We start from the raw sequence: 15,444 nt of genomic DNA on the forward strand, positions 1-15,444 counted from the left end.
TGGTTTCGATTCTATTTTTTGTTTTTTGAGTGAAAATCATGGAAGAATACCTTTCAGCAGGGTGGTCTTGTAATGAACATTCTCTTGAGTTTTACTGCTCCCATTTTCGATTTTGTTCCCCATGTATGAGCGCTGTTGGACATGTTAAAGGGGCTTACTTCGGCTTAATTCCATGCACAAGCACCGGGCTTGGACTAATTTACGGGCCATGTTTGGGCTTAAAATCAGCCCAAGCCTGGCCCTAAGAGGATTGGGCTGGGTGAGTGCTTTGACCCAAACGTTTTGGGACTGCCTTGGCTGTACTGCAGGTCAACGGGCCGTAATATATGCCGCTTTGTAGTGAACAGAGCTCAGCTTCAGCCTTCATATGCTCTGAATCGCCATTGGCTTGGTTCTCAACTACACTAAAAAAGAATGGGGAAGGGAATGGAGCGAAAAGACGACAAAGCCAAAAAAGAGAAAGCAGAAGTCCTAGTGTTTTTAGGCCAGAACCAAGGTAGTTAGGGCCTTAAATCTTTAGACCACAACGGAGGCAGGCTTCAGCCCTGGGACATAATTATCACGACACTCACAAAACAGCATCCGTCAAATTAGACCTTAGACGATTAAGACCTAAGGTTCCACGTGACAGCGTTTCAAACACTCGTCCCCATGTGCTACACAAGCCCGTACCCTAGACTCCTGGTCAAACACACGCTGCATAGTCTTTCCTATATCACGACAAACAAACAGAATGCTTGTTATCATCAAAAACCCAAGTACCCATTATTTTAGAGAAAAAACAAAAAAGAAAGATAATTAGATAAGCATATGCTCAGCTCCCCCGTCCACCACTACCACATGCCATGTCGAAACTTTCTCATCAACTTTTTACAAACATGGGAAATAGATTAGGCAAATTGCCATCATTCTGCAATATTACAGAATACCATACCCAAAAAAGACCAGCACAATGGGCTGGGGAATTCTGAGGATTGGATTGTTTGACTCCCATGGCAACCAACATTGGTTCAGACCAATTCTGGATGAGGGTTTAATTACTCAAGTTAGCTTTGCTGTGATCATCAGCTGCCCGACTAATTGGGGAGCCGGTTGCATTAGTGGTTCCGGAAGTGGCACACTGTTGTAGATCAGCCAAGGAGTAGGATCGCCATGCGGATAAATTCCGTTGAGGCGGTGATGAAGACACATTGTTGTGATATAGCCTAGCTTGTGGATGCAGGGGTGGGAGGAGTAGGGAAGGAGACCTTGAAATGCAGTTCAGGCTCGAGTTCAGATCCTCGCTGCTGTTATTACTATCAGAGCTGCTCATGGCAACTGCTAGAGCCAATGTGCTTCGGCTTGTGGCAGCAAGTTTCTTTGAAATCCCACCCCCATTACTTCTCAGTGGAAAATTTCGGTTTTTGTCCAAGACATGATTGTAAGCAAGTAGATTTCTACGTCTCCTGTTGTAGGCATTCTCTGGCTTTGCAAGGTCTTTACAGGAGGCAGAAGTAGAAGCATCTGCTAAACTGGTAAAGGACTTTGATTTGCCGTTGTAGAACCTTGATATGCCTCTCCTGCAACCAACCATATCATCACTCATTAGAAAAAGATCGCAATCTGCTAAATATCAAACATATTCTTATATAATTTGATTGTAACAAAATACAACAAAGACTCCATTTGGTGTTTGGAGAAGTGAATCCTTGAAGCTTTGTGATTAGACTCCCACTAACATGCTGCTCTTGCAGCAGAGGAACATGAAAACTACATTGCAAAAGGGATTGAAATAGACTTGGGTCTTGTGATTGTTTGAAATAGGGTTGGGTAATTCTTGGATTATTCAATGCATAGATAACAAAACAAGCAAATCAAAGCATAAAAACAATGGAATAAGTGATTAGGGTTACACACAGTTTGTTCTTGATCACGTTAAATTGCCTTAGGAGAACAGAGAGGCCATTTCTTTCAATGTCTGATCTTCTGGATTAAAACAGAGACCAGAACTGAAAACAAATCTCTGTTTAAGGTAGCTTTCTGAGGTGTAGGAGATAGACCATGAATGCTTGTGACATTGCAAGAATACAAAGAGTGAAGAGGAGAATGGAGTGTGGAACAGAAGGAAGAAGACTGAGATAGAGGCAGCGAGACCTGCCATATGGGCCTTGGTTGCAGACATTCAACGCAGCAGCAGGCTAAGCCAATGGCAACTCATGGTCTGTGAAACTGAAGGACATCTCTCTTAAGGATGTGTTGAACTGACATCAAACCTAGAGTAAAAGTCAAAACTCTCCTCCCTGTTTGATCTGTGCCTTTTGGGCAACCCTCAACACTCTCCTTTCTTCCCCTTTCCTCCACCCCTTAACCCTGTACCTTGGGGCAGAAGTTAGAAATCTCACCGTTCAATGTTTCCCCGCCCCCCCCATAACAAGGTGATCTATGTCTTCTAGGCAAGGCTCAACCCCTAACTTGACGCAAAAGACCAAACTCTATGCGTTCAACGTTTCCCAGTCCCCTCAAAATAGGATTTGATGACCAACTAACAAGACGGACATCAGGCACCTTTAAGGGTTCCCGGAAGATAATCAACCTCAACAACTACCCTAATGATAACCTTCTGCATCAGCACCGGCATATGGGATCCTTATCCCAGAGTCAGGAACAGCACAGCTTGTGATGAAAGCGCCAAATAGCAAACTACGTTCTATACACACGGCAGCGGATTTTCTTTTTCACTCACTTTTGGAACTTTGTGACTCATGATGTTATAGAAGATCAACTGATCCTCCCAATTTCAAAAACGATCACATCCTTCTATGATTCTGAGGAACAAACCCATAACGAGTTTTGGTTTCCAACAAAATCTAAACCCCACGCTTTGTTTGATTACTGAGAAACCTAAGATAAAGATACTGGAAAATTCTATAATGACTTAAGCTTCCAATTTCTTTCCCCCAGCTCTCCCGGTAGCCAAACGGATAATAACCCATTTCTACAAATAAGCTTCAAAAATAAATTAAAAGAGACAACACAATTACCATCCCTGAAACTCTGGAAATCAACTATAAAATATTAAAAAAAAAAAAAAAACCCTCGGTTGATCTACAGATGTTAGATAAAGAAGAGAACAGAGAATTTCATAACTACCGAATAGAAGGAATTGAGGGAGAGGGAACAAACCGTAGTGGCAAAACCTCCTCCAACGCATTCATTGAATCTAACGGCCGCTTATACGAGCTCTGAACCTCAGTCTCGCCGGAATCTTCCTGGTCCGATGACATTCCAGAGACATCGCTGTTCTTCCCTATCGAAGACGACGAACTGCAAGAATCCAGCTCCTCTTCTCTCTCCTCCGCCTTCGCCGCCATCTCTCCCCCAGCCGGAAACCTCCGATCCCCCGTCAACAGCTCCGGCGACTCAAAGATCGAGATGCACGACATTCCATGCATGAATCCAGAACCTTCGATTCTATTACTGCTTCTATCCAAAGCAATCGACATCGCAACAACTGGAAGAAACTAATACTCCGTTTGGTTGCCAAGAAATCGAGTTTTGAAAAAAAAAATGCAAAATAGAACACAAAAATTCTAAAATCACATCCAAATACTTCAACTCCAATTCAGAACCAAACAGAAAATCAAAAGTATTTCTCGCCTTTTCTCAGCAACCAAACATGGAAAAAAGAAAAAGCTGTACAGAACCCAAATGGAGGATGATCGATGAGATCTCTGAAACAGAGCGAGCAGAGAAAGAAAGGTGGAGAGGAGACATAATTATTATTATCATTTATTTATTATTAATCCCAAAAAAAAATATTTAATTATTTAATTAGATAAAATAATAAATAAGGAAGACGAGGCCTTATCCTGAATCCTCATCCACTGGCCAATGTTAGAAAATGTAAAAAAATGTTGTAATTGAAAATGAGAGATTATCAGGTGCTTTACCATGTATCCAGCTTAACCTGCTATCGGATTCTCTCCTTTGTCGTTATCCACAATTTCCCCAAAATAGTGAAGAGAATTTACCAAAAATAAAGAAAAAAAATTTATTACATGATACCATTATCTTTGTTATAATTATTTGTTTTTAAATTTATATAAAAAATTAAAATATTTTTAATTATGAAGATTCGTCGCATCAAATTTATTCTTATCAAATGCTCATCTCGATTATCTTTAGTTAAGAATCCTTTCTCATATATGTTATTGAACCGATAGATAAAATTTAGAATTCATACTCTTATAAAATCAAACTCTAATATCATATTAAACTATAATTTTTTTAAAAGACTTAATTTTATAGAATTTGAGTTTAATATGCATATCAAACTCTTTGACAAAATTCAATATCATAAGATTTAAAACATGGATGCAACATCACTTGATTGATGATCCTTTCAACATTACCACATAAATAACACTTAAATTTGATATTAACATTTGAGGTTAAGTATATTTTATCCTTTCAAAATTTTACATGTTTTATACTTTATATTTTTATGTTCAAAATTTAATATTTTATTGTTTAAATTTATTAAAAACCAATTATTTGCCTTCAATTACAATTACTTTATAAAATTATAAAGGGGATTGTAATTTTTCATTCTAAACAATCAATTTTGAATTGAAAATTTTCATACATCTTCAACATATGATCACTAGTTTTAATTTTTCATTTTAGAATGTTATTTACATGATTATTTATGACTTTTGTATATAGTTGCGAAGTATGAAAACTTTAACGTATTTCTTTGTATTTTAATCTTATTTATTTATTCAACAAATTATTCATTAAATTCTTAATAAGTTTTAAGGGTAAAATGTTGCTATTTAAAGGTCAAATGAGTATCAATTTATTTTTTCTAATTCATAAAAAAAGTAGTATACGTGTCGGAATTCTATTGCATCGGACCATTTAGGTTCAGTGATCCGCGAGGCAGACGAGTTTTTCTAATTGTTGCGGAGATTGAAGCATTCCACGGTAAAGTGAGGGGACGCTGCGGACGCATGGACCAATGGGAAGGGGGAAGTGTCAAAATTCAAAAGGTTTAAGTATCTGTCTAAGGAGGAAGAAGATAAAATTTTGGATTGGCTTCAGGTTAAATCTTTGACTTTTTTATTCACAAAAACTTGAATTTTTTATATTTTTTTATTTAATAAAAAAAATAAAAAATAATAATCATATAATTTATTATTAGCTAAAGAAGTTTTTCAATCTAATATAATAACTTAAAAAATAAAAAAGTTTTGAATTAAAATAAAAAAGTAAAAACAAAAATATTGTCGGGCGAGATTATTTTTTTTGTTTTTAAAAATAAATATTATAGGGTGAGGATGAGGGTGGGTGGGATGACGTGGAAATGACGGATGTTGCGGCGTTTGGTGAGGCTTATCCCAAAGGCCATGATCCGTTGGTGTGTTCCATGTATATCTAGGAGCGGGTCCCACCCATATTAATTTATAATTATTTATTAGTTGTTTTTGATAAGATCTTTGTCTCTCTTTGTGGTGGCTTGACTTTAGTTTGGATTTAGGGCTCTTTGCCTCCAGCTGTTTTAGTTTTACACGTTACATGGACACAAGCATATAATCCACTTTCTTTGCCTTTTCTTTTCTCCCATTTTACTACCTCAAAATTCAACTTTCTCCCTTGTTTCGGTCTTTCCTTCCATCGTCTAAGGTTTGTTTTCAAAAAACTTGTTTGACGTTAATTCCGACAAAAAATGTTCTTCGTTTGACATGCTTCATAATCATCTTAAATTTTTTTAAGACGATTATTGAATGAATCGGGATTTAACTATATCATTTAATATAAAAAATGTTATTCAATTGGCATTTTTGAGAATCATCTTAAAATTTTTAAAATGACTAATGGATCGGGATTTAACCATATCATTTAATAATACAAAATATTAAAATTTTTCAGTCACAAATATTAGAATTTTCAGTCAAACAACGTTATAATTTCTATGGTTTTTATTATTTTATTCTTGATTTAGATGTATAAATTCTATGGGGTGACATTAGAAATGACGATGAATGGCGAAACTTAAGGGTCATATTGGTCAACTGCATATGAAGGTGTCAACATTCTAGAGCCTTCCTGCGACCAATTTGACCTTTGACCCAAAATACGTATTTTAAAAAACCTTAATATAAAGTTTTTAATATTTATGAGACGAAGAATATTTTTGGACCGACTTTTCAATTAAAAGCGAGACTAAGTCCAAAAAATTGGTCTATTCGGCTTCGGGATGAGGCGAGCCACAGTGTTTGTGAGCTGGCTTGGGCTGATGGACCCAATTCAAAGGGGTAGATCCTCCAGCATCATTGAGGATTCGGAAGTGGGCCAAGTGGGCCAATATTGAGGTCCGTGAGGATGATGTTGTGGGCCAACGCGTAACTAGGCTTCATATTATATGAACACGTGGCAAGGTAGTTCAACTTGCCGCATTTACGTCTTCTCGGTCACGTGGTGAGGTGTCACATCGTGTACGGCGTTATCCAAACGACATTCCTACTCGCGAAAGTACAGTTAACCAGATACTCGCTTTCTGTTTAAGTGGTTGAGTGGGATTATATTCAAATTAGGATAAGCTATAAATCCATCTCTAAAATTTTTTAAATCTTTTTTTTATGAATTTTTAATAATAAACTTAAAAAAATAAAATATTTTAAAAACATTAAAATAAATTAAGGTTAAGCCCACATTCTCCTTCATTGGTTAAAATTAATTTTCCACTATCCAACTCAATCACACTAATCCTCCCAACTACCAACCTAAACCTAACCCGACAAAATATTATTATTATTATTCTCAAAGTTGGTAACATACCCGAATTGTACTAAGTTCCATGCCTATTACATTTCACTAAATAAAATTTAAGAAAAAATTAATTTTTTATTTTTTATTTTTGTAATTTCCAAATAACCCATAAAAAAAACCAACAAATTTATAATAGGAATAAAAATGTGACATCCTCCTTAAAGAGTGTGGGCAGCAGCTAACTTTGCTAGAACACCGACTGCAAGGGAGTTGACATAGGTGCATGGCTCGGTCATGGGCGATTGCCAACGCAGGTCAAGGAAGGTGTCGTTGCGGTCAGGGCCACCAACAATGGCGCCGGTGAGCAGATTAGGGTTTGGTTCATTTTTATGGAACCAGTAGACGAAGCTCATTCCACAGTTTACTGTGTAGTTTTCAGGCAGTTTTGGCACTGAAGACCCTCTATGGTGTGCGTGCGTGGGTGGATTGTTTCCGAAGCCCACCATGTACGATCTTCCTTCTGGGTTTTCTCCTAGTAGATAATCCATCTGCAACAAATGGAAAGATCAGTAGAAAATTATTTTTTTTAGAATAAAAAATTGCTGGGTTTTTCCTAGTAATTAATAATACATACCTGTTGTTTCGCGAAGGCCATGAGGTGAGTCGAATAAAATTGCTGATTATTGCATGTAACATTTTGATTGAATTGGGCAAGTAGATCACTGTAGATGCTGAACAAGAGAGCTGTGCTTGTAACATATTGGCTATTGGCACCATCTCTTACATGAACCATGCCGCCTATCATCAAAAGGTTTGGGTGAATGTATCATGCACTATCAAAATTCCTAAATTAATTTCAGAATATTTTAAAAATATAATAAGCGAAAAAAGAAAATTCAAATGGGAGGGAGAGAAAAACCTGGGGTGATGTGAATGTGGTGAGAGGGACTATCGGGAAGCACAGAGCAAACAAAACTATCTGCTTGGTTCTTGAATTTCTCCAAACTCTTCTCCCCTTCAAAATAAAACTGCATTCTATAAATTCATAAATGAATGGATGCTAATATTATCACTCAACAAATGAAGTTGTGGCTGCAAATCATAAATTGATACCTTAGATAAGAGGATTTGGGCTCCAGCGTATTTAAGATCCCAGCTGAACTCATTGACATTTTCACTGATGGATTCTTCTTCTATATACTGCAAGTACTTTGGCCTCTTTGTGGCAATGTATAGCCATGATGCTGCCCATAGTAACTCATCCTACATTTCCAATTTCTACTGCAATTACTCTTTCAATCATTCACAACTTCATAAACACTTTTTCTTTAAATACACTTTATTCCCCGAGATTTGACTTGTTTTATACTTTACCCTTTTTAGTTTTTACATTCAAAAGTCAGTGATTTACCCCAAATCTCGATAAAGAGAAATGTTTTACCCTCAGTTATAAATCTTTCATAATTTTTTTTTTTAAAAAATGATAATTTTACATTATGATATAATTATATTTGTTTAAACTTAGGTAAAATCAATTTGTGTAATTTTTCAAATATTTTTAAGATTCTTTTTAATAATTGAAAAACTTTCTATAGTCAAACCCTTAAACTTTTCATGGGGACCCAAATCTCGAAGTGTTGATCGTTTTGCAAGCAATAATTAGTATATGACAAATTCAACGTATCATCAATAACACGATTTGAATATATGACTATGTGTTGACCATTAATTTTAATTTTTTATTTTAAAGAAGTATTTGCATGATTATTCCTAATCTTTGCTTATTTATAAAACAAAATATTAAGTTTTGAATATATAACATGCCAAGAATTGAAAAATAAAGTATATTTAATTTATTTTTTATTTATTTCTTTGAAATAAATATATCATGTTAAGAATTTTTTTTATTTATCAAAATAAGAATTTCTAAGAAAATTATTATTATTATTATTATTTTCTTCTCTTTCTCCGGTTTGATCGAGGCAAAAGGGTAAAGAAATTACATTATAGCCCGAGTAGGAGCAATAGAAGGGGCATGCTCCATCGTAGCTTCCATTAAATAATGTAGCAAACTGGAAAAGCTGCAAATGCAAGGAAAAGAGAAAAATAAATCAAAAAATAATTTTAATTTTTTTTTCTCATATTATCATTTAAAAAAAAAAATTATCATCCAAAAGGGAGCAGTGAGCACAAAGGCCAAGGTTGTCTTCGCACGTGATTCCTAAAAGAAAGAGAAAAAAAACAAAAACAAAAGAAATACCATTTTGGCTTTATTGAGGAGACGGCGAGAGTAGAGGTGATCAGAACCTCTAAAGACGATGGAAGAAGAAGCCATGGCTGCGGAAGTTTCAGCTGCAATCTCTGTTCCAGGCCTGTTCTCATCCACCACTAATACACTCCTCCTTGTCTCCATGTTCTCTGGCCTAATCCAACACTCGTGATCTTCCACGGGGTCTCCCACCTTCTTTCACATTCAACACAATCATTTCTCTCTCACATATACGTACATATATATATATATATATATATTTATGTACGACTACTAGTATTACAAAGTGGCCGGCCGATGTGGGACTCACCTGCACATACAACCGATTTTTTTGAGAAGATGCCTTGAGAAAATAGTCGGTGCCCCACTTGATAGCGGCCCGGACATTCTCAAGCTCTTCACTTGCTCCTAACTCCGCTTCATAAAAAATAGCCGCCCACGATAAAGTAGTAATAGTGAAAGCCATTGGTAGCCCAAACTTCACATTGTCACCCGCATCATAGTATCCACCCACAAGGTCCACCTACATATATATATATATATGTATAACTTCATCAAACTTTAAACAAAAAGAAATACAAGACTAATACATATAGTTTTTTTTGTATTGTGATGGTATGTACATTTGCGAGTTTTCCGTCGTCAAGAGCCGAGTTTCCTCTCCATGCAAGCCTAGAGGTTGGAGGAAGCTTTCCGGACCTCTGTGCCTCCAAGAAAATAATGGACTTGGTGAGAGCTTCTTTGTAGTTGAAGTCCCCACCATTAATAATGGGTATGAAAAATGGGGAGAAAAGAGCCAAGTATGATATGAAAATGGGCGGAGATGTTCGTCTAATACACATTCTCATCAACCCAAAAAACACATAAGAGACTCAAGAGAAAGAGGAATGGGAGAGAAGGACTTATTAGCTTATCTCTCCCAAGTCCCAATTCACAAGCCCCTTGTCCAATGTGGTTAGGTTTAGTGGACTCACATGTTCAAAAGCTGAGTCCTCACAGGATCTTTGTCTCTCCCTTCGTTCTTTATATGTTACCTACCCCTACCTTCATTTTTGTTTCTCTTCCATAATAGAGGAAGAATTTGGAAGCAATAGGTGAAGAATTGGGTCGGTTGGGTTGGGCTTTTCTTGGCCCACTTCTTAATTTGGGCTACACCTAGTCTAGACTAGGTAGGACTTTCACCCGAAGCCATACCCAAGAATTTAACAAATATATTTTTCTTAATCAAATTGAGCATATATATATCTCATATTATACTTAAGAGCATGTTTGGTATCAAGAATGTGAACTCCATTATAAATGATTTATTAAAAATGAGAATGTTTTTATGAAAACCAAACTCACTTATTAAGATTTAGATTTGGTGGATTAAACTCGAAGGGGCAGATGCTCCCTCAAAAAATAAAAAATTAGCATCTAAAATAAAATATTAATTATATGACCTCAATTTTGAAAGAGAAACAAACGAATCTTAATTTTTTAGCCCACATTTACACCCCAAACTAATCTCCATCATTTTATATTCCTTGTATAGTATTTTTAACTTCGTCTTTTTTTCACAGCTTCGCTCTCATCTTTATCCCCATTCCTATTATCATATATTAAGCACTATCTTAATCTTTTCAAATGATGAAACTTATTTTTTGGATTTTTCGATCATCTAACCTCTTCAATCAAATGTAAACACCACATCAAGTATCATGGATGCAATAAAAAATTTTCAATGCAACAACTTTCTTTTTTTATTTTGAAGTGAACGGTCCAAGTACCCATCAAAAAGTCAAACATGAAGCCTACAACAAATCTTTTTTCAAATATTTCACATACATAATCTCTGAGTTAAGCGTTGTGCATGGCCAAGTGTGATAGCACACCAACCGCAAGCGAATTCACGTACGTGCATGGCTCGGTCTTGGATGAGTCCCAACGTTTATCGTCGAAGTTATCGTTGCGGTCGGGGCCACCGAGAATGGCACCCGTTAGCTCGTTAGGGTTTGCGTCGTTCTTATTGAACCAATACACAAAGCTCATGGCACAACTCACTGTGGAGCCTTGAGGCAGTTTTGGAACTGAGGCTCCCCTATGGTGTGCTTGTGTTGGGGGGTTGTTTCCAAATCCAACCATGTATGATCTTCCTTCTGGGTTTTTTCCTAGTAAATAATCCATCTGCAATTTTATTTAAAAATTAATTAGTGTCCATGAAAAAAACCCGAAAAAAACCTTCTAATTAAGAAAAATGTTAGTTGTATCGTCATTTTTATAACATTTTTTTTTCATATTAATGAACTTTATGATGCTCGGATGTTGAGTAGTTTTTGAATTTCGAGTATTATTAATTCAAACAATTTTAATATATACTTACGAAAATATATTTTTCAAAGGGGATTTAGGGAGGATCCCAAAAAGTTCGATAAAAGGTAAAAAAGAAAAAAATAGAGGAAAAAAAAGGTGAAGAAAATGGTATGTATATATATAAAAAGAAGCAAATTTGAAGTGGAGGGTAGGGAGGAGTACCTGTTGTTTGGCAAAGGCCATGAGGTGAGTATGGTCAAATTGTTGACCACCGCATACAACCTTCTGGTTGAATTGAGCAAGTATATTGCTGTACACACTAAACAAATGGGCTGTCCCCGTAACATACTGGGTGTTGGCACCATCTCTCAAATGTACCATGCCACCTGAAAATTCAACCATTCACCCTTGAATATCACCAAAAACCAAAAGTAACTCATTTTTTTTTTTTATCATTATTATTATTATTTTTCGGGTTTGGACATGGACTTAATAAATTTGAAAAAACAAATTTACGATGAGCTTGAAATATATTACTTTTCAAACCAAAAAGTTTATGCATTGATTGGCAACTTTTTTGAACAAAAAAAATAGTTTTCTACTCTCAACTTTTTTAGGATTATTTAAAAAAATAATTATACAGATATAAAAAATGATTAAAAATAATGTATTACGTATAAAAATAATTTTTAAAATATATTTAAAAATTTAGGGAAAAAAATTAATAATATTTTAGATTTCGAATAGACTTCTTGTTTTATAAAATATTAAACTGTCCTCAAAATATTTTTTTCAAAAATACTACCCAAAAGAGAGCCTTAGTGAGGAATTATGAATATATGTTTGAATTCATTTGGGTGAAAGACAGTATGAAAAAAATATATGGAAACCAGTTTTAACAGTCTTGAGGAGGAAATGGGAGGGGAGAGAAACCTGGAGTGAGGTAAATCTGGTGGTAGGGGCTATCAGGAAGCACTGAACATATGAAACTGTCAGCTTGGTTCTTGAGTGTCTCTAAACCCTTCTCCCCTTCAAAATAAAACTACATTTCACACCATAAAAGAACAAAGAATTATTAAAAATAAAATAAAAAATCGGTGGGGGTGCAAAAATCCAAATGAAGTACTAGTGACTGCAAATATAGAACCTTAGAGAGGAGGATTTGGGCTCCTGCATACTTAAGGTCCCAACTAAACTCAGCTACACTTGCACTTATGGATTCTTCCTGTATGTATTTCAAGTATTTTGGCTTCCTTGTGGCAATGTATAGCCATGTTGCTGCCCACAATAGCTCATCCTGCAATTCCCCCAACATTTTAAATCATTAATCATTCCATCTTATCATAAACATTTTGGATAAATTTTAAATAGAAAGCAGTTGGGAAACCAAATAGGCTTCTGGTATTTTCACTGAAGAGGAAGGGTGGAGAAAAATCACATTGTAGCCTGAGAAGCTGCAATAGAAGGGGCATTCTCCATCATAAGTTCCTTTATGTGCTTTGGCAAACTCAAAAAGCTGCAAATGCATAGAAAAAAAGAGGTGTAATTGATTTCGATTCTTCCAAAACGGAACAAAAGAGCTCTACAGAAGCTTTTATGGTGAAATACCAGTTTGGCTTTGTTGAGGAGCCTACGGGCATAGGCACGATCAACACCTCTAAATACAATAGAAGAAGAAGCCATGGCAGCAGAAGTTTCAGCTGCAATCTCTGTTCCAGGCATTTTATCATCTATCATCAACACTGTCCTTGGCGTCTCCATGTTTTCGGGTCTCATCCAACATTGATGATCTTGTACCGGGTCTCCCACCTTCATTCATATTCAATACAAAAAACTTATGAAACAAATTCTCAAAACTGTTTTAAAAAATAGAAAACTGTTTTCAAAAACAATTTCCAAACAGTCCCTTCATTTCTTTTTTCGGTTTTCTTTAGACCAGTTATCAGCCTCACCTGCACATACAATCTATTTTTCCGAGGATACGCTTTGAGAAAATAATCTGTGCCCCACTTGATCGCATCTCTCGTATTTTCAAGCTCACCAGTTGCTTTCAACTCTGATTCATAAAAGATAGCTGACCATGAAAGAGTAGTAACAGTGAAAGCCATGGGAAGCCCATACTTCACATTGTCTCCTGCATCATAATATCCTCCAACAAGATCCGCCTAAATGCGAAGACCAATCATTCAGATCAATAAATTGGTGAAAACCCGGAAAAATAAAATAGTACTTTTGACAGAAAATAATCTCACATTTACGAGTTTTCCATCCTCAAGAGCCGAGTCTCCTCTCCAAGGTAGCCTATTATTGGCAGGAAGCTTCCCTGATCTCTGTGCCTCGAGGAAAATAAGGGACTTGGTCAGAGCATCCTTGTAGTTAATATCGCTGCCATTAACTAACCCGAAAAATCCTTCAAACAAAGCCAACCATGCCACAGCAATGGCTGCAGATGCTCTCACAAACATCCCCATCAACCAAAAATCTTAAAATCAGAATCAAACTCCAAAAACAGCAAAAAGAAAAAGATAGTTTTTGATGGAGGGGATGAAGGGTTGTGTCAAGTTAAGAATAAAATCAGAATCAAACTCCCAAAAAAAAAAAGAAGAAGAGAAAAAGGTGATTTCTGATGGAGGGGATGGAGGGTTGTGCCAAGTTTAAAATAAAAATGAGAAGGGTGGTTGTGATTTCTGTTCCTAAGTTTGTTTTGGGGAACAAGAAAAATAAGAGGTGGTGGCTCTGGTTTTGTTTTATGGCGGGAAGGAAGAAAGAGTTAGTTATTGGCAGTTGTGGGGCTTTGTTCCCTAGTGTGTTATTATTTATTGGATGGAGAGAAAAAGTGGGTTATTGGAATTGAAAATGTGGGGTTAGAGAAACAGCTTTGACTACTCCTTTACCTAAGTATATCAATTACTTATTTTGGGAAAAAGAAAACAGAGAAGTACTCATCACTTTTGTTAAGGAAAAAGTGGTGTAATATGATAAATAAAAAAAATGAGTGAAAATATATTTTTAGTGAGGGAGGCTGAAATTTGACATTACATCCATATTTTTTAAAACCATGATTGAGGAAAATCCACTCAACATGATACTCATTTGCCTCCAATCCATTCTGCCATACCATTTTTCTGTTATTTATTTTTGGGAATATAGGTTCCCTCATCTTATTTGAGAACCAAGAGAGGCATTGGCTTCCTCAGCATTCCATTATGTTGTCAGCATAATATGGTAGAATTATTTATAATATATTCATAAAATAATTTCAATTTAGTGCCAACATGATTAGGTGAAATGTTTTATTTATTCAAATATATAATTTAATAAATATGGTTAAAAAAAAAGATAGTATTATTCTTTTATAATTACCTACACCCTCGTGTATAAATATTATAATAGACTTTAAAATGCATTAATTAGGTTAGTTGTAAGAGTCTACTTATATATATATATTCATTACAATCCCGAAGATATAATAAAGATGTTATATCTATATTTTTTTTTGGTGCGGTTTGTATTAAGTTTTTTGTAAATATAAATCACTCAAAAGCAGATAATATTTATAAAAGAGAAATAATATCGATGTTTGATTTTATCAAACCTAAGACATGATGATGAAACTGTTAACTATAATGAGACTCCATGCATGAAATTTCATTTATGATAAAAGCACAACTTTTTCAAGGTTTGCCTTGTATAGTAAAAGGGGCTTGGAGATTTTTGCATGAGCATTTTCGGGGACTAGCCCACTCCCCACTACTAAAGAGGGCAAATTCCTCGCACACAATTAAGATTTGAAGTACATTGATCGTAGATCAAGTTTTTATCTGAGAGGCTGTGGGTTGATGGTAGTATGAATGTTTTTATCCCAAAGGGAGATAGAAAGGGCTTTTTAATCAGGGTGTGCCTTCATCAACATTAGAAAAAAGGGTATTTATAATTTTAAAAAAGTGGGGATTATTTTTACAAAGCAAGGTTCTTAGAATATTATTCCCTGAACGGATTCCTGGGTGTCACTTTTGAACCATTTTAGGCATTCGTCCCTTGAGAGTTGTAACTGTATAATGGGCTTTTCATATAGGCCTTTTGGCGAATTACACCAAAACAGAGGAAACTTGCTGCAACTTCACAACACAAAG

The 15,444-nt window shown here is 35.6% G+C and overlaps 3 protein-coding genes across 3 annotated transcripts; all 3 read right to left on the reverse strand.

The window, feature by feature from the left end:
• Positions 1-784: 784 nt before the first annotated feature.
• LOC117913071 lies at positions 785-3,748 on the reverse strand. Its single transcript, XM_034827975.1, has 2 exons — positions 3,163-3,748; positions 785-1,559 (listed from the first exon to the last, which is right to left on the reverse strand). Exons 1-2 carry the CDS (start codon positions 3,480-3,482, stop codon positions 1,034-1,036), a joined length of 846 nt encoding a protein of 281 aa, XP_034683866.1. The 5' UTR covers positions 3,483-3,748; the 3' UTR covers positions 785-1,033.
• A 3,176-nt stretch (positions 3,749-6,924) lies between these two features.
• Positions 6,925-9,861, reverse strand: LOC117913381 (endoglucanase 16-like). Its single transcript, XM_034828345.1, has 8 exons — positions 9,643-9,861; positions 9,330-9,542; positions 9,011-9,211; positions 8,754-8,831; positions 7,864-8,013; positions 7,670-7,778; positions 7,385-7,548; positions 6,925-7,298 (listed from the first exon to the last, which is right to left on the reverse strand). The coding sequence occupies exons 1-8, from the start codon at positions 9,859-9,861 to the stop codon at positions 6,969-6,971; spliced, it is 1,464 nt and encodes a 487-aa protein (XP_034684236.1). The 3' UTR covers positions 6,925-6,968.
• Positions 9,862-10,785: 924 nt separating this feature from the next.
• Positions 10,786-14,193, reverse strand: LOC117913431 (endoglucanase 16). Its single transcript, XM_034828406.1, has 8 exons — positions 13,564-14,193; positions 13,264-13,476; positions 12,920-13,120; positions 12,750-12,827; positions 12,459-12,608; positions 12,245-12,353; positions 11,534-11,697; positions 10,786-11,185 (listed from the first exon to the last, which is right to left on the reverse strand). The coding sequence occupies exons 1-8, from the start codon at positions 13,780-13,782 to the stop codon at positions 10,859-10,861; spliced, it is 1,461 nt and encodes a 486-aa protein (XP_034684297.1). The 5' UTR covers positions 13,783-14,193; the 3' UTR covers positions 10,786-10,858.
• Positions 14,194-15,444: the final 1,251 nt, after the last annotated feature.

Source organism: Vitis riparia, chromosome 4, assembly GCF_004353265.1.
Source record: "Vitis riparia cultivar Riparia Gloire de Montpellier isolate 1030 chromosome 4, EGFV_Vit.rip_1.0, whole genome shotgun sequence".
Taxonomy (NCBI): Eukaryota; Viridiplantae; Streptophyta; class Magnoliopsida; order Vitales; family Vitaceae; genus Vitis; species Vitis riparia.

What these genes read in the sequence shown, in the direction of transcription:
- LOC117913071 (XM_034827975.1), bottom strand. Translation starts at nt 3,482, where the DNA reads ATGTCGATTGCTTTGGATAGAAGCAGTAATAGAATCGAAGGTTCTGGA. An exon ending in GAGGAGGTTTTGCCACTACG is followed by an intron (nt 1,560 to 3,162) that starts GTTTGTTCCCTC and finishes GGTTGGTTGCAG; the next exon opens with GAGAGGCATATCAAGGTTCT.
- LOC117913431 (XM_034828406.1), bottom strand. Translation starts at nt 13,782, where the DNA reads ATGGGGATGTTTGTGAGAGCATCTGCAGCCATTGCTGTGGCATGGTTG. An exon ending in CCCAAATCCTCCTCTCTAAG is followed by an intron (nt 12,354 to 12,458) that starts GTTCTATATTTG and finishes TGTGAAATGTAG; the next exon opens with TTTTATTTTGAAGGGGAGAA. An exon ending in TGGCCTTTGCCAAACAACAG is followed by an intron (nt 11,186 to 11,533) that starts GTACTCCTCCCT and finishes ATAAAATTGCAG; the next exon opens with ATGGATTATTTACTAGGAAA.
- LOC117913381 (XM_034828345.1), bottom strand. Translation starts at nt 9,861, where the DNA reads ATGTGTATTAGACGAACATCTCCGCCCATTTTCATATCATACTTGGCT. An exon ending in ACGACGGAAAACTCGCAAAT is followed by an intron (nt 9,543 to 9,642) that starts GTACATACCATC and finishes ATATATATGTAG; the next exon opens with GTGGACCTTGTGGGTGGATA. An exon ending in TCCTCAATAAAGCCAAAATG is followed by an intron (nt 8,832 to 9,010) that starts GTATTTCTTTTG and finishes TTGCATTTGCAG; the next exon opens with CTTTTCCAGTTTGCTACATT.